Below are 25,473 nucleotides of genomic sequence, written 5' to 3'. Positions count from 1 at the left end.
GGTACATAGACAAGCAAGGGGGCACTCATTCTTATCCCCTCTGCAGGCAAGCCATGACCTTGTGGAACACAGCTCTAACCTATCAAGTTCATCTGCAAGCACAATTCCTGCCAGGAAAGAAAAATACTCTGGCAGACGACTTAAGCAGAAACCTCATGGATCCTCACGAGTGGAAATTAAGTCCAGAAATATTCAGCATAACACAAAAATGGGGGAGCCTAGACACAGATCTTTTTGACCCCCAACAAATTGCCAACTACAGAAATTCTGCACAAGGACTTACCACACACAAGCATGGAAAGTGGATGCTCTCTCTCTCAGCTGGAAAAGCCTAAAAGTTTATGCCCACCCAACACTGCCTCTCCTTTCAAAGGTACTCCTAAAAGCCAGACAAGAAAAGCCAAAAATGATCCTGATTGCCCCAGACTAGCCACACCAGCACTGGTACCCAATCTTAAAGAACTTATCTCAAGGCCCACCATGGACTTTACCTCAAATTCCGAATTTTCTGACTCAACAAAACAATCAGATCCTGCACAGCCAGCTCAAAACCTTAAACCTGGCTACATGGCAGATTCCTTAGTCAAGCAGACAACACCTCTCTCTAAAGCTGTTATGGATGTCATTTTGTAGGCCAGGAGGCCTAGCACCAGAAAATCCTATTCAGGAAAAAGTGGAAGAGATTCTGTGCCTGGAACCAGACTCAAAAGCCTAGACCCTCTTGTCCCAAATATTCCTCAGATATCACAATATCTAACTGAGATGCTGGACAAAGGCCTATCCTTTTCATCCATTAAGATCCATGCCTCTGCCATCTCGGCTCATTACAACACAGATCCTCCTATTTTCTCTCATCCACTGCTAAAACAGTACCTCAGAGGGGCTAAAAACATAAGACCGCCCCGGAGAGCACCAACACCAACTTGGGACCTCAATTTTGTCTTAGAAAAACTAACTACCTCCTTTTGAGCCAACCAGTTCAGCAGAATTAAAATGGGTCATGGAAAACTGCTCTGCTTCTAGCAATAACCTCAGCACGGAGAGTCTCAGAACTACAGGCACTAATGGCAGTCGAGCCTTTCATCATTTTTCACCAAGACAGGGTTCTTTAAGAACAAACTCTTCATTTATGCCAAAGGTGGTCTCCAGTGTGGCTCTTAACCAAACTATTCACTTGCCAACTTTTTATCCAAATCCCCAGAATAAAGGGGAGAGACTTCTGCATTCATTGGACATACACAGACAGCTACGTTTCAACTTGGACAAAACAAAAGCTTTCAGGAAAACTGAGCAATTGTTCGTAGCATATGCTGCAGGATCACAGGGAAAGACTATTTCAAAGCAGACCATTTCTAAGTGGATAGGACACTGTATCCATTTCTGCTGCACACAGCATGGGAAAACTGTACATTAGGCCACATTCCACCAGGGCAACAGCCACTTCAACTGCCTACCTTAGAGGAGTACCTACCAAAGATATCCTGGAAGCTGCAACTTGGAGTTAAGTGCACACCTTTACCAAACATCATCACTTGCCTCTATTCTAAATCCAGAGCTGGCTTTGCCACTGCAGTGCTGCAGGGCCTCATAGCCACCCCAAATCCTCTATAGAACCAGCCACCCTACCTCAGCTTTGGGATTCAACCCAAGTGTAATGACTGCAGCAGTGAAACACGAACATAGTACAGTTTTGTACCTACCATAAATGTAGATGTTCGAGTGTATTCACTGCTGCAGTCCAGGTTACCCTCCCTCCACCCCTCTTTCTTAGCTGGGACTTATCTATACCTTTCTACCCTATACTACCTATGTGGTGTATTTGCTGGTAACTGAAGGTTTTGGTTTTACCTTTTATGTATGTTTTATTAGCAATATGTATTGCCTACCTATTTGGGGGCACCTGACATCTGGGGCAAGAAAAAACTGAAGAAAATGGCGTTGGCTGCATCTTTTATACCCCTGGTGCACTGATGTCAGGGAAGAAGCCTCAGCAACCGACGCCGGACCAAGACTTCAGAACTCTGGCAGATTGCGGGACCGCCTGACAGCAGGATAACCCAAGTGTAATGACTGCAGCAGTGAATAAACAGCTTCTAGGTGCACTTGGATGCTCAAGCCTGTGTTCCACAGAGCCATTGCTAACCTGCAGAGTGTGCAAGAGATAGAGTTCCATCCTGCTTGCTTATGTACCACACAACTATGGTGTTGCCTTGTCTTAATCAGGAGCTGTTCTGGAAGGATAAGGTATTTGAAGACTGTCAGAGCATTCAGTACAGCTAGCATCTCCTTTTGATTGATATGCAGAGCAATTTGTTCTGGGCTCCATTTGCCTTGAATGGATTTGCCTGCCATGTGAGCCCCCCATGCATAGTCTGTTGTCAGGTTTTGGGCGGCGAGCGGTTGAGTGAAAGGAAGTCCCTTGTTGTGGTTGCAGGCTTCTGCCCACCAAAGGAACTCTGCCCTTAGACAAGGTATGATAGGAATCACCGTTTCCAGGTCCTGAGAATGTTGATACCAGAGACTGAGTACCACTGAAGTTTCCTCATATGCAGTCTTGCATATGGAATTAGCAGAGTGCAGGAGGCCATGAACCCTAGGACTTGCAGTATTTTCCTTGCAGATAGCTGGGTTTTGTTGGCCATTAGTTTGAAATAGTTTGTCATATGGACCTGCTTTTCTGGAGTGAGGAATGCCATCTGGGAAGTTGTGTTCAAGCTTGCTTCCAGGAATACAATTTGTTGGCTGGGCACCAGCTATGATTTCTTTTTGTTGATGGTGTATCCCAGTGAAGTTAGACATCCTTTTACAAATGCCATGTGCTGAAGTAGCAATTCCTGACTGTCCGCCTGAATCAGGCAATTGTCCAAGTATAGGTAGATCCGAATATTTCTCTGCCTGCAGTATGCAACGGCTGGAGCCAAGCATTTTGTGAATACTCTGGGCGCAGTAGATAAGCCACAGGGAAGTAGAGAGATCTGATGGTGCATACAGCCTGCCTGAAATGTGGATATTTCCTGCAAGACTTCCTTATGGGGATGTGCAGATAACCTTCCTTTACGTCAAGAGTGTTGAGAATTGGTAGATCCAGGATAGGGTGCCAAGAGCCCTCTTTTCTGGGTACCAGGAACAGTCTGGAGTAGAAACCCTGTCCCCTTTGTTCTACTGGAATAGGTTTAATAGCCCTGATTTGGAGAAGGGAAAGTACTTGCTTTTGATCCTCTGCCCACTGGTTTGGAGGAAGGTCTGGCAACCCGCTTGGAGTTGGCAGTGAGTGGAAGTAGAATCTGTATCCCTGGGATACAATGTTTAGAACCCATCGGTGAGGAACATGGACATCCAATTTTTTTGCATGAAGGGCGAGTTTTCCTCCTAGGGGCGCAAGTACTTGGGCATGGCTAGGAAGGATAATTGGAAAGTCATTGTGAACTTTTTTCCATATGGGGGTGGCTTACCACTCCCTGGCTTTGAGGTGGAAACATGCCATTGTTTAGATCTCTGCACACCCGAGACTGTAGTCTAGGTAGTCTATTTCCCCTGGGTTTGGACTGAAGGCCTGAGAGGGACTGGAAAGGACCAGTTTTTTGAAGGCCAATACCTACTGAATCTAGGTGGCTGCACCTGTAAGAAATCTTTGACAGTTTGCATAGATTTAGCTTTTATTTCGCTTTTTCTTCCATCTTTTTAAGAACTGCTTCTGCTTTTGTGCCAAATAAATGCTCCTGATTTAATGGAGCATCTAGCAATTTTGCTTTGACATGGTCAGGCAAGATTTGTTCCTTTAGCCAAGCATGCCTTCTCAGTACAGACCCAGTGACAGCAACCCTGCAAGATGCTTCTAAGGCATCAAACCCACACTGCAAAGTATGTTTACTAACTTGGTTTGCAGAATGCATGAACTCTTGTAAATCTTTATTTTCTGCACAATCTGGAAGTAACACCGTTTTTTGTTTAATTAGTTCCATAATATGTTGCTGGTACTTCAACATGTGAAAACTGGCAATTCAAAGCCCTGACGGCATGAGCTGCAGAGGTATATACCTTCTTACCCCATCTGTCTAAAGCTCTAGAATACCTGTCTGAAGGGGAAGGGTTTTTGGCTGTAGTAGCCTTAATGCCTTTAGGGCCCTGGGAAATGGTCTCTGGATCCACAGTAGGATTCTTAAAGAGAAATTTGAGAGAGTCCGCTACTCTGTAGTACCAGTCAGGTTTTCTAGGAGCTGGTGTTTAAGATGTCAGGAGTAAGACTGGACTCCAAGAAGACATCTACAATATCAAGGACAGGGTGTATAGCTAGAGGCCTGTGCTGAAGCAAATCTAAAAATTCCCGGAGTCTCTTTTTGGACTGAGGATAGTCCTGGCATTCCCAGCAGAAATGCTCTCTTAAGGTATGCAAGGTTTCACCAAAGAAAAATCCTCTGGAGGGGAGGCAGAGGGAATGGATTCCTCTGCATCAGAGTCCTCATAGGTAGATAAGGTCCTCATAGGTAGATAAGGGTATGTCCAGTTAATCAGAAGGAGCCAGGAGTCATCAGACTTCTGGTCTGTAGAATCAGAAGGAAGTTCAATTCTTTGTCTTTTGGCAGGGGAAGGCTGGCTTCCCCTAATTAGAGTAATAAGGTCTTCAGCCATTCTAAGCATTTGTTTTTCTGGCATGGGAGCTTGAACATGCGCTTTGGACGTCGGTTTTCCAGGCCTGAGAAACTCAGTAGTTTTAGTTGGAAATGAAGTTGTCGGTTTAATATGGCTCTGGACCCATCCAAGGTAGAGACATCTGCAGGTTCCACAGCCGAAGAAGCATCTCGCAGCATACCGGACTCAGAATGGGTCTCAGCAGAGGCCTGCGAATCTGTAGAAGCGAACATCAGGGGCTGCAAAGGCGCCTCACTGAGTACCTGTGGGCTGGCAACTAGTTTAAGCAACAGCATCGCCCGTAGTTTTTGACCTATGCGGTCAGTCTGTGCTTTTTCGGAAGACCAGTAGTCTGATGGCTTACCGAAGCCATACCGGAATACGGAGAGCGAGAGTGAAAGAATTTAGCTACAAAAATAGCCAGATGATGAATGGTTCGGGCATTAAACAAGGCACAAAACCGACAGTGAGGGACGTCGTGGTCTGGGCCTAAACAATTGACGCAGTAAGAAAGAAAATCTGAGGTATTTGCTTTCCACAGGCAAGACGATTGGTTAGAGCAAGAATAAAGAATCCCCAACGGGGTACTTAACTTTAGAAGACTTCAGGTCTGAAACTCGAAAAAATGAAAATTTCAGGTGGTGGCTGGCCGGCACTTGCGAACTGCTTCTGCTTTGCGCTCCTTCTCGGCAAGAAAGACTGATGTAATGGTGTCAGCTGCATGTTTTATACCCTCGATGACCTGACATCATGGAAGAGGCGACAGCAACAGACAAATCCCAAAACTCTGATATTCGGGCAGACTGAGGGCTACCTGCAGGCAAATAACCCAAGTGTGATGACTGCAACAGTGAAACATGAACATCTGCATCCTAGCCATGACCTCCATAACAGGAAGCTGGCCAGGGAGATCAGAAAAGGTGGCTACCAATCACTGGGTGTTGTGCACCTCAACAATTTAAATGCCTAGCTAGTTACTGTTCTGGACTGCTCTTGGAACTGGAGATTCTTACGGGAATATTTTGGAACCCTGTACTATGCTTTCTTCTAAAGAGCTAATAGAGAAAGAAAATCTTCTGTATTCCTTCCAAGAATCTTGAGCATATTTACCCAACAAGTTGCTTCATATTTAACGGGACACTGCAGTTCCTGCCTGATATTATGTTGCAGTTCAGCACCACGTCTTATGCTACTAATATGCGTGGGGCATTGTCCTGTTAGTCAAAGGCAAACTCCAAGGAAGGTCAAATTTGCCCCTACCAAAATGGTACATCCCAGAGATCTGCGCAGTCCCCCAACAATCTGTTGCGATTTGTGGGGTGGGGTTACAGAGGGCTAATACAAGCACCATCTAGGACTGTACCACTTCAGGGATAGGGGTGGGGCAAACTTTACAATTTGGACTTCTACGTCTGACCTCAAGGAATAGGACTGCAATCTACACGTATTCAGAAATTACAAATACCAATTATTAACCTCAAGGATGTATACATGCGTTGATGCAGTTAGAAGTTCTGTAACTGCCATTTGCCTTCCAAAATAAGCTTCTCTATTTTTTCCAGAAGCATTCCTCCATACCCTGCAAGGTGCACAAATCTGGCAAACTCCAGAAACAACAATACAACACAAGTTCCACCTATCTTCAAGCTCTCAGATTGGTATGGAATTCCCAAGAAAGGTTCTCAACTGTGCTAACAGAATGGCTGAGAAATTATTTGCCATTCTGTTTTTTTTTTTTTTGACAGGAGGGCAATAATTATCTTTTAAGCTAATTGCAGCTACCAACACAGCATTATCCAAGTCCAAGTTACATGCCCAAGATGAGTGTTCTTAACACCTTCTGGCTGCCTGGATAACAGTAACTCTGATCACCTCTTACCCAGTTTAGTAATGAATGGGCAAGTATATTGGTGACCACCAAGAATGACAGCAGGTATGAGAAGCTCCAAAAGAAATTAAGAACAACAATAGATTTTGCAAATATATGATGACAATTAAGGCAGGACTAGGACTCTTTTTTTAGGACAATTCAAGCCTGTAGTGCAAGCAAGACCCAGAAAGATTACCTTCCTAATACGCAGTCCAACATCCTTGTGGTTTTTCTACTTTTTAAACTGAATTTTCCCATCTGTGCCTTTTGTTTGGAAAAGGATACTACTTGGAATATAAACAGTCAGTGCAACATTTGCCATGTACTATTGGCAAATCACAATGCTTACTGAGGAAAAAAATCATGACTTGTAATAAAGTCTATCAAACTAAAAGCAAATAAACTCGGATACTGTTCTGTGCAATTTTCAGATGTCCTGTGGCACACTTTACACTGCAAAGTTGTAGACTGTCAATACTTACCCAGAGTTTTCTACAGCAAGTCTGTCGGGATTTGGAGCTTGCTTCTGTTCTTCAGCTGTAAAGAAACAGCATGTTGTAAACACTAGCATATCAATTAAATGATGGAAGTTTCTAACTTGTGCTTTGCATGCAGACTACATCAAAACAGCATCTAAATCTATGCACGACTGTAAGCACAGGGAGAGGTATACTACAGTAAATTAGTTTTAAAAGTTCCTAAAGTTTCTTTCTTTCCTTTATAATAAAGCAGCCTCTACAGTAGAGCAGGTTTACAATGAAATGAGGACTCACTTTAAAAATCATCGTATAAAAGGATAAAAATATGGTTACTGGAAGGTCCTTGGCTACTTCTGCATCGGTTTCACATCACAACCAGTGAAAGTATGAACTTGAACCCCCCCCCCCCCAAAAAAAAAAAGCTGGTTGTAGATTAGGACTGCATCAAGTCTGAATATTCCCTTGCAATTTAAGGTACAAATCTTAATCAATGAGTTACAATTTTTCTGTATGGAATTTTGACCTCAGTCCTGAAATTCCAGTATTGAAAACACAGGCTATGGACTTGAAAGGAAACATAAAAGTTGCAGTATTTTAAGTCCCTATTACACAGCCCAGTGGTCATTTGCCAATTATTCACTGTACACAATGGAGTGCACTACAATACTTCAGTGGTATCCGCTCCATTTCAATTTGCAGGCATATAAAAAAACAGAATCAGAGCCCCATCTGTTCTCCATGTCAAATTATACACAGCAACACTGTTAAAAAAGGTCACCATCTGCCATCACCCAAATTAATACCTGGAAAAGAATGCACAACTATTAGCGTAATCCAAGCCATCAGCACAGTAACTTCACCATTATTATACTATAGCACCAAAACTACTGCATGCTCTTCAACCATTCCCAATCTTGGCTCTCAATAAAAGACGGATAGGTTGCATGATCATAAACAGCAGTACAGCGAGCACACAAGCATTCAAACTCAGTTGCAGGACACCACCACATGGAGAGGTGGGGGACAGATGGAAAGGCAACTCCTTAATGAGAAAAGAATGGGGTAAAATATCTGTTATGGCAAGTTACTCAACTATATTGTATTTTATCCCCCCACTTGTTTCTTCAATAATCATAACACATGTGCTATACAGAGTTATGGAAGACTTAGGTGAAAGACTCCAGAGTCCTTTATTCCCTAAAAGCCCAGGACTCTGGGGGCATAAAAGAATAAAGTACTCACTATGCCCAAAGATCAAACAGCAGCTCAAGCAATGGAACAGCCAAAGTTACAGAATATGGCAAGCAGTGGTAGAGGACAGCTTACTCATTGTTTGAAGGGCAGGGGAACGTGGTGGCACTGGTTTTGTTTGGCTGGCCTCTCATGCAAACAGGGACTTGTGCAACACAAAGACAAGGTCAGATGGTGTGAGCTTGCTGACCCTAAGCCAGAGATGGCATTTCTTACTGAAGTATGAGAGGACGAATATGCATGCACATGGAGTGCACCTTATGGTGACGCAGGTACTAAAGTCAGCCTAAGGTCTTAACAGAAATGCTTTTATTGCCAAGATGTCAGGAAGAGCATAGACCACTGCTGTGGCTACCTAGATAACACTTGAACCATTGAAAGAAGCTGTGAAAGTAGATGCCCCTCTGGCAGTCTGCCTCGACTGGCCCTCGCACATGCTTTGCATTGCCATCATAACAAAAAATGATAAATCCAGCCAGCCAACTGGAAAAGCTGCATTCTCAAAATGGTGCACCAAACTTTTAACTTTGCTGTCAAAAGAGGTGAACAATTTCTTGATCCCATTGCCAGAAAAATGTATGCTTTACGATGAGTTTCCCAAATCCTTAATTTGGAGAATCCTTCTTCCCAAAAATCTTAAGCATAAACAGATACAATCACCCTACCCTCATAAAAGGCTGCATAAAAACATATTCAAGACAAGGAATTATGAAACTATCAAGGATAGAAATAACCACCAACAAAAGCAATCAAAGACACAATAAAAGGTTTAAAAAGCTTTAGTGGTAGGTCTCCAAGTTATCTGCAAAATGCAAATTACGCAAGTGGGGAAAAGACTTGAATGCCATTGGCCACTTTGTTAAAATACAGACAAGATGGAAGAATTGCAGTAACTTACAACTATGTGAAACAAATATGCCCCACCCCATCAGAAGAGCAAGGGATCTACAGATCTTAGAAATAAGGGAAACCAAAGCAGTCACACTACTACTACAATTTAAAACACGACCTACTTTTCTGCCATCTACAGACATCTTTCTTTGGATATGTACAAAACAGAATATACTGAGCAGGACTACACTGGCTTCTTCTATAGACCATGCATTCATTCAAAATATCCGGGTAAGTGGGCTGGTCCAAAGACCCTTTTAAGCCAATGACCCAAGCCAAGAAGGCATAAAAATACAGAAAACTATAGTACCAATGTACAATCAATAATAAAGTTTTTGAAGTACAAAGTACGACATAACAAGCAGTTTAAAAAAGAGAAAACAAGATGTAGAAATGTACATGACACTAACATTCAGTAAATTTGTGCTTTTATCCAAATTTCTAGAAAGGAAGCAGTGAAGAGGCCCCCCCCCCTCCACAGTCTCACAAGTAGAAATCAAAAGAATGTCTGCAAATGTATTTGACACTTGTGATTCAGACAAGGACGACTCTGGTTTAACTTCCATTAAAATGTTTTGGCTTCCAGATAAATTAATAATCACAAAGTGGAGGGCAGCAAACAAGGCCAGGATCCACTTTACCTGCAAATCTGGTGTTAAAAGTGCAAAGCGTGACTCTTGTTCATGTACGCTATTTAACCTAGCGTTAAAGATCCTCACAATTTAGTCCTGCATTCTAGGCCATCCCTTTTCCTCTACCCAGAGGAAGATCCTGGCACAGGTTCCGGTTTCAGGTTTGGCTACTGAAGTTTCATGAAATCTTACGTCAGCCTGCCTAGGCCCTGTAATGACACAGGTTTCAGAGGCAGGGGACTCTAGCAGCACTGGCTGAGGCAAATCTACACACCTTGTTTTAGGTGTCAACTTGGGGAGAAAGACCACAGTTTTGGGGAGTTGGTCACTACCATGATCTGGTTACCAATATCTCCCTAACTATTGCCAGGAGAATATCTTCCTTTACCCTCAAGTCACCTGAATCCTGGTAATGAAGCAGTTATCTGCTTAGCAGCTTCGGACACAGATGGTCTGGTGTCCGTCTGTGAGGACAGAGATCAACAAGCCAGCGGAATAAGGCCTAAAGGGTGTCGGAAGGGGGGGGGTACACAAAGCACCTCATTTGAGTTTGTGATCTCTAGGTGAGGTTTTCACCCTCCTGAACTTCTTTCTTTAAGCATCTGTCTCTACCCCTTTTTGGAGACAGACTGGGAACTGGCAGACACTATAATGTTCAAAGGTCCAGCCCTACCAGAACATAAATGGTGATGGTGGGCTTCAAGTTTAATTGTTGTTGCTGTTGAACCTAGCACAAAAGGGGCAGTTAGGCATGCTGTCTGCTGAGGTCCTAAACAGGACAAAAATAGGAGTGGAAGTGTGCAGGATGGGGTGGGGATGGGAGTGGATTTCCCATCGCAAAAAGCAATTTTGAAGTTTCAAAAAACTATGAAGATTCAAGTTGGAGATCTTAATACTCTTAGTTCAAGCGGACAATGGACTGAGGATTATCAGAAACACGGTGCTGTACATTAGACTACACAGCAAGAAATTAATATGGTGCTGGATGATCAACTTTATACCAAACAGACATTCTAATGTCAGATGGCAAAGAACATCTGCTGGGAAGGGGATGGCGAAAGATTCTGGTATGCAGGCTGACCACAAGTTTCTGCACAGCAGAAGTCCCAAGTCTCAGTACTGCAACACTAAAAATAGTACTCTGTTCTTCCAAAAGGAATAAACACAAAACTATTCACTTGCTTCTACAGCAAGATCTTCAAGCACACCCTACAATGGCAGAGAGATTTCAGCTCCTTCAGAACAAAGACTTCAGTAGGGGAATGGATTCCTATTTTGCAAAACAAAGTCAATCCACTAAAATCTGCTACCTTAACAGACTACAAATTCTTAATGGAAGAACAGTTAAATGAAGAGGTTGGCGAGTGGTACTGCCCCAAGAGTCACTTCCTTTGGACATGTCTGCAGTGAGGCTTCCAGGTCTGGGAGGAACTCTGATGGTCTGGCCTACCCAGTACCCATCTTGATTAACCGATCTCTGTCAGAAAGTTACGTTCCCACACTGTGGAAAGTATCACATACAATTCCCCTCCACAAAGGAGGACCCTCCACACAACTAACCAATTACCGCCCCATAGCTATTCTCTCTCCACTCTCCAAAATAGTAGAGAGATGCATACACTCAGGTCTCAGACTACCTCCTTACTAACAACCTCCTTTCCAGTACTCGGCATGGTTTCCGACCAAACCATAGCACCACCACTGCCTTACTCTCCTTTACTAACACTATCCTTCAGCATAAAAACAATGGCTTTCTCTCCTCTGCTACTTTCCTAGACCTATCTAAAGCATTTGACATGGTCCCACACAAACAACTTATCTCGGTCCTCAATAACCTATCCTTCTCTCAGTCACCAACTGGTTTCAGAGTTACCTGTCTGACCACCAACAATCCGTTGTATGGCAGAATGACGCATCTCCCCAACTACCTGTCTCCGTAGGGGTTCCCCAAGGATCCATCCTTGGACCCCTACTCTTCTCTGTTTACACCAACAATCTAGCCTCTGCCACAAAACATGGCACACATATACAATACGCAGATGACTCAACCATAATCTGCTCAGCCCAGTCCCTACCCAAACTGCAAAAAGTCACACAGGAAGCCTTTTCCTCTTTTGAAACTTGGTTATCCGATGCCCAATTAATACTCAACCTAAACAAAACTAAACTACTCATCCTCCAACCCACCAAACATACTCAAAACAACTCTCACTTTAACATCACAGCAAAAGACACCACTATATACCCAACTGAACACACCAAATTGCTAGGAGTGGAAATAGACAAACTAAAATTTGACATTCACATATCCATGACCATAAAGTCCGCAAAAAACTAGGAGCATTATACAGAAATAAGCAACTTCTCACCAAAGCAGCAAAGATTTCAATAGCAAATTCCCACCTTATCTCCACCCTACTTTACGCCTCTCCAATATATACCAACCTAAGGCAATGCGATCTTAACAAGCTAGAGACCTGCTACAACAAAAATCGCCAAATTCGCCACAGGGGCATCCTACCGTAGTCACCACGGTCTCTCACTTGCTGAACTGGGCTGGCTTGAACTCGCTCACCTCCTTCAGTGGTATCAACTCTCACTCGCCCACAAACTAGTAAACCATCCTCTAAATGTCCCATCCCTCCAGAATCTACTCCAACCCTATCGCACCACCAGACCACTAAGATCCAGCAACAAAAATCACTTGCAGATCACTAAAGCCAATAACTGCTGGTGAAGCACTATTCTCTTGCGCCATAGCCAAATTATAGAACTCCCTTCCACCCACAATTACCTCCGTACCATCATGCACCCACTTCAAAACTTTACTAAAAGCGCACCTAAAAACATGCTGGCTATGCCCTTGCAACTCGCACTCTAATATCACCCACCCCATCCAACCACTGCCTTTCTTTCCACTCCACTAACTACCTTGATTATAGCAAGCTCAGATGCTCATAAGCCTAGTACTTATTATACAGCAGGAACTTCTTATTGTAACATTTGTTAATGTCTGTTATGTACTTCACAAATAAAAGATTCTAGTTGTCTACTGATGTACTATGTTCATCATCTGTAAATATGTTGCAAGTGCTATGTTAAATTGTTAATCGCTATGTAATCCAATGTAACTGTCTGTTTATTTTAACTGTGGAGCTTTTCTCCCCGGGGCTCCACTGAAAATGGACCTACGTCCAGTCGGACACTCCCGGTCAACAAATGTAAATAAATAAAACTCTGACGCCTGCAACCCGTTCTTACTCACTACAGCTTTAACCAGTCCTCTGGTGTCAGGTTTAATGGTTGAGCCAAAGCACTGTACACAAAGCAGACTCCAAGTCAATAAACAGTGCATTAGATTCTTGAAGCAAGATGCCGGAGGAAAACTGAGAAGACTCCAGAGCTTTATAAAATCACAATATGTGACAGCCAACATATCTAAAGCAGTAAGTAGAACTGTAAGCACACACGTTACAAAAACATCTTGTATTCGGTGTTTTAAATCAAAGAATTCATTAACTGAAGCAAAGTCTTGCAACACAGAAGCAGAATTATCAATAATGTGCACTGGTAAATTTAAAGACCAAACAGCCACAGGGGCCTGGCAATGCTCTGCCACGGAATCAAATACATTCCTCTTTTCCTACAGCTTTCGTACTGTGTTCCAAATTAGACCTCATGAACCATAACTGATGAACATGCATCTGGCTACAGTTACAAACACTTACAACTGTTTATTCAGGCCTGACTCTTCATGATAAAAGGACTGGAGTACTCCAGGCCTATTTGTTAAGAACTGCTGCTTTAAGTTCTTGCAAATAATTGTATTCATTACATTAGAAGTGAAATCCATCCCACCTTAGCCAGTCTCCTTTTGCCCGTTTATCCCCAGCATCAGTCTAGTCTCTAGTGAAACCTGTCTCTAAATTATGAGGCCAAAATACTTGCACAAGTTAGAATTCTCAAAAACTTTCTCCAATACTAGAGTTAAACAGAATCAGTTTTCCAGTGCAAAACCTTGCTTACAGCTCAACTATTACAGCTGTATTTTACTACTGGAAACACACAGATGTTGCTGGGACCTTTAACAATCTGGCAGACTTGTTTTTTTTGGGAAAAAGCTAATTTCATGGCTGCAATTTGCAAAGATGTCCTGAAACAGGAAAAAATCTTTCCCTGCCGTAATTTTATCTATTCACAAATAATTGCTAGGTCTAGATAATTTTAGTTCTGGTGAACAAACCAGCATCAGTATTTTTAGCTTTAGAATATACTTAACTCAGTCATTACAGTGGTAACCTGCACATCTAAGGTTGATACTTCTTCCAGCATCTAAGTTGTCTTAATTCAGCATTCTGTAGGAATACACTTGAATAAGTAGGGTGACAATATGCAGCCTTTCCTACTCCTTTCCCAATCTTAAAACGGAATATGGAATAACTGACTGATTCAACTGCTGCTTCTTGTTCTGCATCCAGGTTCCTCAGGAAGCAAATATAGTGACCCGTTATCCCCACATCTAATGAAAGCACCTCCCAAACCCTGTTACAGTCCATAGTCAAAAGCTTTAGAACAGTCAACATAACTCCGCACCCCCCCTTGCCTTTTCTATTATCCAGCATGTTGGCAATTTGACCGTGTGCTACTGGCCCTTCTATTCGTCCATCTGGCTGTTTTCTGGCCCGCATACTGCTCAACTCTGGCTTGCAAAATCTAGAACATTACCTTACTAGTACATGAAACAAGTTCACTTGTTTGATAATCTGAACACTCTTGCAATGCCCATTTTCGGAATGGAATATAAAAATGGACCTTCTTCTCGTTTGGGATTATAATCTAAACTGACTTTTTCCACGCTACAGGCCACCACTGTGTGTTCTAAAAAATTGATGGCACATTCTAAGCAGCAATCACTTTACAAGACTGTAAACAATTCAGCTGGAATTTCATCACTTGCTGCAGGCTTGTCAGCAAGGCATTCTGGTTCTAGATCACACACAATACAAACCTATGCATCACCGATGTCAAGGTCTTTTTGTTATGCAGTTATTTATATTAGAGCCACCTACTCTTAATCAGTATTTTCTGTCAAGTCCCTCCCATCTTCCAGACTTGAGCTTTTCTCAAAACTCATACTCAAACAAAAAGACAAGAGGAAAACTCTGCAGCAAGCAAGCAGTCAATGCCAATGTATCATTTCCAGTTCTGTGCCATTGAAGTGTTCAGCCTTTAAAGAAAAATCACACCCAAAGAGTAGGAACTAAACTCTTAAAATGCCCTTCACCTTCGTCCACTATTTCATCTTTTAATACTGCACTGCCAAATAATTTCCAAATTCAGAGTTACACTCACTGAGCAAGGGAAAAAACATCATTTCCAACGGAAAAAAAAAGCTAGGCTTTTAAGAAAACAATCTGTATACTTTAACATACAATCATCTCTGTGCACTATTTTTGAAGCCGAATAAAACGTTTCTCCTCTTCTCTACCTTCATTCATTCATACAGACTTTAGGGGCCAGACAGCCTTACAGAGTGATGAAACCTCCAAATCTCTGCTTAAATATAAAAAGCAAATGAAAAGGAGATCATACAACTATTAAGAAGTTGTCGCAACATGTGCTTTGCTTCTTTCCAAACTGCTGTTCACCCTTAACCGCCAGTACAGAACGAACACCTGTTAAGAAGTACAAAAATGATAAAAACTGTGTATACACGATCACTTATTCAACCAACTATATTCACACATTGAGGCACTGTAAAAAATTTAGTTTACCAGCCCGAATTGCAGGGGAGGGCAAGAACTCTTGGGCTGAAATGGCGGTGGTCATTCAGTACAAAATACTCCCAAGTCTGCAATGTGCCCTATCAGACCCACGTCACAGAATGACTAGTGAAGAGAAAGGTTCATAGGTTTATACTAGGCTATCTGCCCTAAAGCATTTATAAGCCTAGCCCAAAGTTTTGTGGCTTATGCCACCCCTTATGTTAAAAAATACTGTGCCCATTAGTTTGTTGTGCCTCTGTCCAGCAGTGACACAGATGATTCCAGAGGTAAACCTACGATCTCCCATCCACCGGTCAAGATTTCTCTTGAACAGAGCCAGCGAGGTGCTCTGCCTCACATGGACCGGGATTTTATTCCACAGCATAGGGAGTCTCCGAGTGATGAATCTATCCCTCCAGCACGTCCTATTTATATCCGTGCTAAGGTTTAAGTCGCTTGCTCTAGTGGTTTTGGTGGATTTGGATTTTTTGAGGTGGAGCATGTCCATTAATTCCTGGTTGGACATGGCCTTGTATGTCAGGCACGTCACCTCTGAGCAGACGGTATGCAACTGAATAGAGCTGGAGTTTCTTCAATCTGGCAGCATATGACAGATTTTGGAGTCCCTTTATCCTTTTGGTGAGGAACTTTTGGGGTCTCTCCAATTTCTGCAGATGTCGGGTGAGATACATCCCGAATGGGGCATTGTACTCTATCATTGGTCTAAGTGAAGAGTACAGGGGAACAATGACCTCACTTGATCTGGATGTGAATCCCTTTATGATCAGGTGGGCAATGTAGAAGGTCTTTCTAACCACTTTAGCAATGAGAGTGTCAAAAGAAAGGCCACTGTCAACCTGAGTCCCCAGGTCCCTGATAACCTCTTCTGTGCTTAATGGATTGCCACCTATATGGTAGCTTGGGGTTACCTTGTTTTTCCCGAAGGGTATGACTATACATTTTTTTGGCATTTAACTTCAGGCCATGGTTCTGGCACCAGTTATCAGTTTCCGTGAGACCCCTCTGAAGGATATCTGTGTCCTATGTACTTTCCACTATGGCGCCCAGTTTGCAATCATCTGCAAACTTTGTCAGCCATAGTCCTCCTATGTTTGCCTGTACTTCTGAGAAGTAGATGCCGAACAACAGGGGGCCAAGGACTGAGCCCTGTGGGACACCACTTGTGACCGGCTTGGAGTCTGACATGGCGCCAGCAACTCTAACCCTGTGGGTTCTGTCCTTTAGCCAGTTTGCAACCCATCTTGTGACATATGGGTTTACATTTAAGCTGGTAAGTTTCTCTATAATACCTGAGTGGGGTATTGTGTCGAAAGCTTTTGCAAGGTCAAGGTAGGCTGTATAGACTGCCTTTCCCTCATCAATGGCCTTGGTGACTGTTTCGAAGAAGTCGACCAAGTTCAAAAGGCATGATCTGCCCTTGACAAAGCCAAACTGGGTCGGGTCCAATGTCTGCAAGTCCCCTATGTCTTTGTTTATGAGTTCCATTATGATCCTCTCCACAGCTTTGCAGACCAGGCTTGTTAAGCTTATGGGGTGGTAATTACCAGGGTCCGTAGAGGCACCGCCTTTGTGGAGTGGGACCACAGTTGCCGTACGCCACTCCTTGGGCACGTATCCTGTGGTAAGGCTAAGATTAAACAGCTGCCTTATATGCGGGTTTAGTTCCTCGTTGAGTTCGTGTAGCACACAGCCGGGGACACCATCCAGTCCCATTGATGCTGTGTTTTTAGCTTTAGAGAGAGCAGCTTTCACCTGCGCATTTGAGATGTCTGGGAGGCTACACTCCGCTGGGATAGTTCTCTCCTTTTGGGGGGGAGAGGGGGGTGAAGTTTGCACTGAACCTGTCTGCCAGTATGTTGGCAATGTCTGTGGATTCAGTGATTTTTGTATCATTTTGGACTAATTCTGCACATATCTGGGAGTTTCCACCCAGGTTTCTAACATAGCTGAAGAAGGCCTTATGATTGTCTTTTGAATCTATTGCAATTTTTCTCTCAAAGTTGGCCTTGGATGATTTTATGAGTGCTCGTATTTTTTTTACTAATAATGATCAAGGGCGTCTTCTCTTTTATGGATTTTGCTCTATCATGTAACAGCTTTCTCCTCTTATTGTAAAGTTTGTTTATGGCTGGGGTCCACCAGACTGGACGTTTGCCCTTGGTGGAAAGAGTCTTGGTTTTATTAGGGATTGCCTGATCCATGCAGTCCTGGAGGAGGTGTTCGTAGAAGGCATTTGTAAGGGCTTCCGCAGCTTGGATTGTGGTTTCCACTGGCTCGGGGGCCTTGAAGGATACCACACCAGTCTTGAGTAGTGTGAAGTTTGCTTTAGAGAAGTTCTTCACTGTGGTCTTTTTTGTTTGGGGAGGAAGGAGGAAAAATGTACGCTCTCAAAACATTTTGGAATATTATGAATATAGGCTGTCAAATTCAAAACCACATCAAAAAGACTGCCCAACAACATACTTTTTTTTTTGTGAAAAATCCCTCCCACACACAAATACTCGGCAAGTTAAGTCTGCAACATAAGCAGGACATGTTGGATGGACAGGTGCGTCTCTCGGACATTGCCCCTTCTCTGGAGCAGGCTTTCCATGTAAAAGCAGAGTTCTTCCCCAAATCAGTTCAAGTGCAACTTGGACCAGTGGATGGGACTCTGAAATTTATCCATGGTCTGGCAGCTGTCTCTAGTAGACAGAGGCAGCCTGTAAATGCTTGGCTACACCTGCCCAGGCCTATGTATAAAGCCTTTAAATAATGCTAGGGTATCAAAACTAGTCAGTAAAATGGGGAGGCATTTTCAAAGCCTCTGAGTTTTCTTTACCCAGATGTTTTTAGCTGGCAGTGTCTAAAACAAACTGCCTACCAAGGCTTTGCAGCAAAACAGAACACTTCAGTGAGTCAGCCATAAAATACGTAGCAGCTTACTCTTTAATTTCTAATACCTTTCTTTTAAGCTCAGGGCATCTCTGTTCCTCAAAGCTAAAGTCTATTTTTGCAGGTAGAGACAAATATTATACCTCTAATTTTTGCTAAAGAGGAAAATCAACTTTAAAGTGAAAACTCTAAATTTCTCTGGAATGCCATTTATGAAGGCATTCAATAGTGAATTTAATGATGATCTGCACGCCTCTCCTGTTTGTGGACTTATGTCCAGTCAATGTTTTACCTGATCACTCTGAAAATTACTTCAAAGGCTGAGCAATTAAGTTTTTCAAATTTGTATGTTATTCTGAAAAATGACCCACCAAACTCCAAAATGTTTGATCGCTTCCTCCATTTTGGAGTCATCCTCTGACAGCACCTAGAATGAAAAGGTATCCCGTTATTCCTGCCAATTGAAACAAAACCTCAGACAAACATTGAGATATGTAAGCCAAGATGGGACAGAAACCAGAGATCTCCCTTCTCCATCCAAACTTACACTGCAGAAGACCCACCCTGCCATCCAAATCATATAGGTTTATAGGACGATACTAGGCTACTGGGCCGGAGGCCTTTAAGCCTAGCCAATAATTTCATCCATGTTCCCACAAAGTAAGCACCTGTTTTCTGTCCAGTAGGGACACAGGTGGAATCCCAGGGGTGTATTTTCTGTTTTCCATCCAGTCGTTCAGGTTCCTCTTAAAGAGGGCTAGTGAAATACTCTGATATGTAGTGCCTCAGTTGGTGGTACAACAGGCAGTTCCGATATCCAAAATGCCCACAAGGATCTCCTAACCTCCTAAAGACAGTACTGCCCTGGCTAGTTTGCTGAAGGTAGATTCCACTGTGGCAGCTGCCACCATGAAGGCAGCTCCTATCCTAAAGACCTCATCTGTCCATCCACTGAACAAGGAGTCCTGTGTTTTGGAGCAACTATGGAAGCAAATGCACTAATCTGCCCCTTTTTACTAACAGAAAACTACATGGAACATTCAAGGTTAGAGGAATCTGGCATAAGTAGCTTACAAAAGTACAAAAAAGTTGATAAACTAGGAACTCATGACGGGGCAGTTGCCACTGGAACAGTGACCTGTCCTACTTAAGTCTAAGAAATTATCAATTGCTATATTTACAAATGCCCTATATGATGTTAACCTACTTTTTGGTCATTCACTAGAAAAAATGGCAGCAACAGGAGGCCAAGACAGTCTACTTGGTGGTTAGGTTTCAACCTCCACAGCACCCCAACTCTAGGGGACAATGGAGTGTCACTTATGCGCCAGACAAAGAAAACGGCAACCTGATAATCAGGGATCCAGAAACAGATGCTGGCAACCTTCAGAATAGTTAACCCTACCGTGCTTTACATGGGAAAATGCCCTAATGCAACAAGTTTCTGTCAGGAAGCCCACAGTCTGATCATTGAGGGCTTTACAATTCCCCCTCACTCACCTCACCAGCCATAAGGGTAAAGGAGTAGGAGCTAGGCAGCTTGAGGAAAAGTTTGGTGCTGGCTATCCAAGCACTGCCAGTCTTAGCCCTACACAAGAATTAGCAAATCAGATTTTTCACATTAAGCATGACAACTCATTTTTAAAGATCCTTACATTACTGGAACTTAATGTGCAGGCTCCAGACAGTGACAGAAAGACACATTATATCCAACACTACCATTCAAATGCCCCATTACAGCACAAGTATGACTTCCTGGAAAACCACCATTAGGAATCTGTTACACCAGACAATGAACGCAGCTGACTTCCAAAATAGGACCCAAATCTGGAAAGATTAAGCTAAATCCCCCTTTCACTGGAAAAACAAAAGACAATGCACAGCCCCTTTGCAGAACACAGTATGCAGCTGTTTCAACCGCTCTAAACAGACTTATTAAACTTGGTCACTACAGCTCCTTCTAAGAGTTTTAACATATGATTCAGGACTCCTCCGTATATAGCAAATGCTTTTCAGGTTAGGGAAAACAGAGAACCTGCCTTGCACAGGTCCTGTAGAACAGCATGAACTACAGCAGTGGTTACTGAGAAAGAATGTAAGAAGGGCTATGTTATTGTGGGTACCAACAGGGTATAGCAGAGGAAAACAGAGGAGGTCCAAGGCATAACCCACAGGCATAGTTTTCCTCTTTTGAAACTATCTGAACAAGTGTTAGAAAGGTTACCCAAAGGAACCTCAACCCAAAAGCAGACAACCAGAATGGCCTGCCTCAGCTCTTACCGGATACAGAAGGGCCTGCTCTGCATGCCAGCAAAAGCAGACACACCTCAAAAGGATATGAAAGATCACTGTAAAAATAACATTTTTTCAAGTGACTTCTATATAATCAAAACTCTGGAAGTCTGCCATGTTTTCTGAAACCTGGCTTACCAGAAACTATTGAAATAAAGAAATGTGAAAATGGAGGGAAAGTCTGCTTTGACTCGCCACATGAGACATACCTAGTGGGGGCACTGGATGCCTATCCTATTAAGCTCTTGTCGATTGAGCCCACACTGCTAGATGCAAGTCGCACTGTGACCAGAGAAGAATTCAACATGCACAGGCATGCTTTCCTTCAGAAAAGAGCGATAGCACAGCTCTGAAAAGCTGCTTATAAAGGATGGGGTGCTTCACTGAGAGGAGGATAGGCTGCATCGTAGGACCAGAAAGCTTGCCTGCTCCCTACCTTCTAAACTCTTGCTGCAAGCAGAGGAGTTCACGAGGAATTCCTTGGCGAGAACAAATAGGCTGCAGGGCTTTCATCTTGCCTGTGGTATTCCCATCTCCAGCAACTGCAGAATAAAGGGGCAGATTTGGTACAGGCAGAATAGCCATCAAGCTTGGCCCTGTTGGGAAGATGTTAAGAGAGCGTCGCAAATGAAGTACCAGGGTTAAGCATAACATTCTGGCTAGGCTTATAAATGCCCTAGGGCAGATAGCCTAGTATGAACCTATGAACCTATACCCTCTAATCTGGTGTGCGACAATTAAATTCAGTGGCTACAGCTGCAAGTCTCCAACCGACGATACTAGGGAATCTGAGAATTTTGCCAAGTTACAAACATTAGAAAGGAAAATCATAACAGCTACCCCACTACAGACAGTTTTCTAAGCAAGATCAAGCAATTAACCACCTCAATAAAGTGATCCTATTTTCCATACACTTTAGCATCTAAGAAAACCACTCGATTGCCATACCATAATTGAGATTCTACAAATCAAGAAGCTTTGATATTTTGTCTGCTTCAAAGAAGTCTATCAGGTTTAGGATTCATGCTCTGCCTTTTACAAACCCGAACTGGGTGGGATCCAGAGTTTGGAGATTACCAATGCCTTTGTTTATAAGTTCCATGGCCTTGCACACCAGGCTCGTCAGGCTAATGAGGCAATAGTATCCCGGGGTACGTGGTAGCTCCCTCTTTATGGAGTGGGATAGCAGTCGCTGTGCGCCATTCACTGGGTGCAAAGCCTGATTGAGGCTATGATTGAACATGGTGCTTAAGTGGGCTGTCAGTTCATTCTGTAGTTGTGTAGAACACTGCCTGGGATGCTGTCAGGTCCCATGGATGCTGTGTTCTTGGCTTTGGAGTATGTGGTTTTTTTACCTGTGCAGCCATGATTACAGGAACTTTGCATTCTTCTGGTATAGAGACGAGCCCTTTAGGGGGTGAGAGGGGGGTAAAGTTAGCACTGAACCTACCTGCCAGGATGTTGGCAATATCAGCTGGTTCTGTATATTTATTGCCACTGTGCTGTAACTCAGAGCAGATCTGAGTGTTATCATTGAGATTCTTGACATAGCTATAGAACGCTTTGTGGATGTCTTTAGAATCAATGGAGATTTTCTTTTCTTAACTAGCTTTGGAGAAGTGTATGAGGGATCTCAGCTTCTTTCCAAGGCTGACCAGGGAGTTCCTCTAATCATGGGATTTCACTCTTGTGCAACAGTTTCTTTCTTCTGTTGTAGAGTTTGTTTATGGCAGGGGGCCACCAGATTGCTATCCTCCAAAAAAAAAAAAAGGAAGCCACGATCCATGCACTTGTGTTAAGTGCTTAAAGTGCATTTGGGTAGGATTCAGCAGTCGTACCTCTATTGTTAGTCTGTATGGGTGTCGTGAAGTTTGCCACTTCTGTCATAAGAAGCATGAAGTTGGGCTTTGGAGAAATTTTTTATGGTTGTTTCCCTAATGGGGGGTAGGGGCGGGATGTGGATGTCTAGGGTGATTAGCTTGTGGTCTGATCTGACCAACAAGGAATTGACCTCTGGTGTAGAACACTGGTTGCCCATGTTGGTAATGACCAGGTCTAGGATACTGCTGCCTCTGGTGGGGGTGTGGATAAGTTTATCCAAGGCATTGGAATTCATGAATTCCAGAAAACATTGAGCAAGAGAGTTGGTACACTAGTAGTTTTCCCAGTTAATGGTGGGGAAGTTGAAGTCACCAAATATTAGGGTGTTGGGTTGTACCCCAATATTTTCCAGTGCATCAAGAAATGAGGAGTGGGACTCCTGGGGCATGGTGGGGGATCTGTAGCAAGTTACAATTTGGACTGCGGTCTTGCCCCGAGTTAGTTGCACTTGGATAATCTCAGATGTATTATGCTAAGCAACTAGCCTGGAGGTGTGGATATCTTTAATTGAATATGGACACGCCTCTGCCTTTAGTGTTTTGGTCCAGGTTAAGTGGCAGAAACGCATGGTATGAATTATAGCCTGGTAATGCAGGGGTGCTCTTTGGAACCTTGAACCAGGTCTCCGTTACTGCACAGATGTCGATGTTCTCCATTTTAAGAAGTGCCTTGAGTGAATGCATTTTGAGGTTTAGACTTCTAGCACAAAGTAGCATTACCCTCAGATTTAGATTGCTTGTACTGGTTATGGTGGTGAATTTGTCATTTGAACCTTGCCTAAAAAGGCACTATAGGGATGGCAAGAGCCTTAGCCAATATCCGGAATTCCAAGGGTGACTGGTGCAGGCCATCTCTGGCAAAGCATCATGGTCTGTCGATCATGTCATCCTCAGGCAGACAGATACTGGATCCCCTTAGAATGACACCAGAAGCTTAGCCAATTGCTGAAGTCAATCATTTTGTCCTTGTACTGTGGTATCATTCTGGCCGATGGCAGGATGCTAATCAGGGCTAGGATCATACCTGCCTGGGCTACAACATCGGAGAGCTCCTCCATGTCTCCTTTCATGAAGTCCAAGGAGGCAAGTCTCAGGTCATTCACACCAACATGGATAATGACAGTCCCATTTGTACTTGTTGTGGAGTGATCCGAGTACACACATTATGTGGCAGATCCTGGCACAAGACAGGCAGCTAACAGTAACATTCTCCTTGTTTAGCCTGGTGAGTGGAACATAAGTGTGCCTGACCATAGAGTCATCTATGACTAGAGTGTTGGGTATGCGGTTATGCCTTATGGGCTGTGGTCGAGTGGCACAGCGACTTTGTGGGCTATGTCATTTGGGTGGCGTTGGGGGGTGGTCGCTGCTTGCGTTTCTGCTTTGGAGGTCTCTGTTGCTTGAGCAGATTTTTGAGCGCCTCCGCAAATGTAGGCATGTGCTTTGTTTCTTTGTGTGTGTTTTGGTGGTGTAGGTTTGAGGGACTATGTGATGAGTGTGGTGGGGTGCAAGTGTTTACCCTCTCCTTTTGACTGTCTAGTCCAGTCTTGGGTGAAGAGAGCTTTGCTTCCAGTTTGACTATACAATTGCATCTCCCACAGGTTGTAGTGTTGGGTGGTAGGAGAGGGTTGTGTGTGTACATGAAGCAAATATTGTACTGCCCCAAGATGCCCAGATTCATCAGATAGACAGGAGAAAACACCAGGAACTGACCCTTATACATGCCTGGATAGGTGCTTATTTATTAAGTACTAAAAACTGTTTTCCTCTAGACAAGTGAGGAAAGTCAAGTGCTGTAGTAATCTGTAGCTTATTTAATGCTTACGACGAGTTCTGAACTAGTGCTGAACTCAAATAAACCGATTTGAGTGCTAAAACTAAAAAAAAACTGGCTAGTTCCAAGGGAAATTTTGAAGGGCAGACTTTATGCATCTCCGCTTAGCTAGGGTTAAACTATTCCCAGCACCATAAAGTGTATTTTGTTTAATATTGATGTCAGGAACCTGAGGAAACAGAGACTCGTACACGGAAGGAATAAATCTTAAAAATCTTGAACCTTTAATCCACAAGTTGACTGGAACCCTCAGTCTTCTTCAGAACAATTAAACAAATGCTCATACACCTTATATATCATTGTAATGACATCAATTAGTAAAATCAATTAATAAAAAAAACATTAAAGGTATATACCTTAAACAATGCATAATATACCTGAATTTCATAAACCATTGTTTCTAAATATACATGAACTGCTCCTATGGAACTAGTTTTGATAAAATAAAATAATATATTCACTAGATACAAACATTCATAGTTAATAAATGTATATAGTTTAAATCTAAAAAATACCTTACTACATGCAATATATATGGCAGTGTATAAATGACATTATAAACTATATAAAGAGATAAATGAGTTATGATATATTGTGCTGAAAAGCTCTATACATAATTAAAATATATACAAATACTGTTGCCCATTTTAAAATGACTGGGATGTCTATCTAGCCAATGCTAAAAATGGTTTTATATAACTGTAGCAAATGAGCGAACTGATTTAAACAAATTAAACTAATAAAAAGCTAACAACTGAACCCCGTTCCAGCAGTCTTCGATCAGCCAAGTTCTAACTGCACACTCCTGCCACTAGGGTGGAGAGGAACCTTCTCCAAAAAAAGATGGTCTGGATTAGTGCTCAAGTTATACAAACCAAGCCAGATTCAGCAGGTCTGAATTTAGTCTATGCTACAGCAAACAAAGCGCACCAATTTCAGAAAGGAACAGTTGAAATACGCAGGCACAATAACCCTTTAACCAGAAACTCCCAGCTCAGAAGGTAAGAATCTACCCTCTCCTCCTACAAGAGTGCAGACCACACCTTCTTAATGTA

The 25,473-nt window shown here is 42.9% G+C and overlaps 1 protein-coding gene across 4 annotated transcripts in view; it reads right to left on the bottom strand.

Moving 5' to 3' along the window:
* Positions 1-25,473, bottom strand: part of PPRC1 (PPARG related coactivator 1) — a 310,188-nt gene that overhangs the window by 182,212 nt on the left and 102,503 nt on the right. For all 4 annotated transcript variants that reach the window (XM_044056258.1, XM_044056255.1, XM_044056256.1 and 1 more), the window contains one exon: positions 6,982-7,036. In XM_044056258.1, coding sequence (XP_043912193.1) covers positions 6,982-7,036 — 55 coding nt within the window. The remainder of the gene's footprint in view (positions 1-6,981; positions 7,037-25,473) is intronic.

This window comes from Protopterus annectens, chromosome 14.part0, assembly GCF_019279795.1.
Source record: "Protopterus annectens isolate FY-2018-M chromosome 14.part0, PAN1.0, whole genome shotgun sequence".
NCBI lineage: Eukaryota > Metazoa > Chordata > Ceratodontiformes > Protopteridae > Protopterus > Protopterus annectens.
The sequence above is the reverse complement of the archived record's forward strand: the minus strand, read 5'-3'. Positions and strand labels throughout refer to the sequence as shown.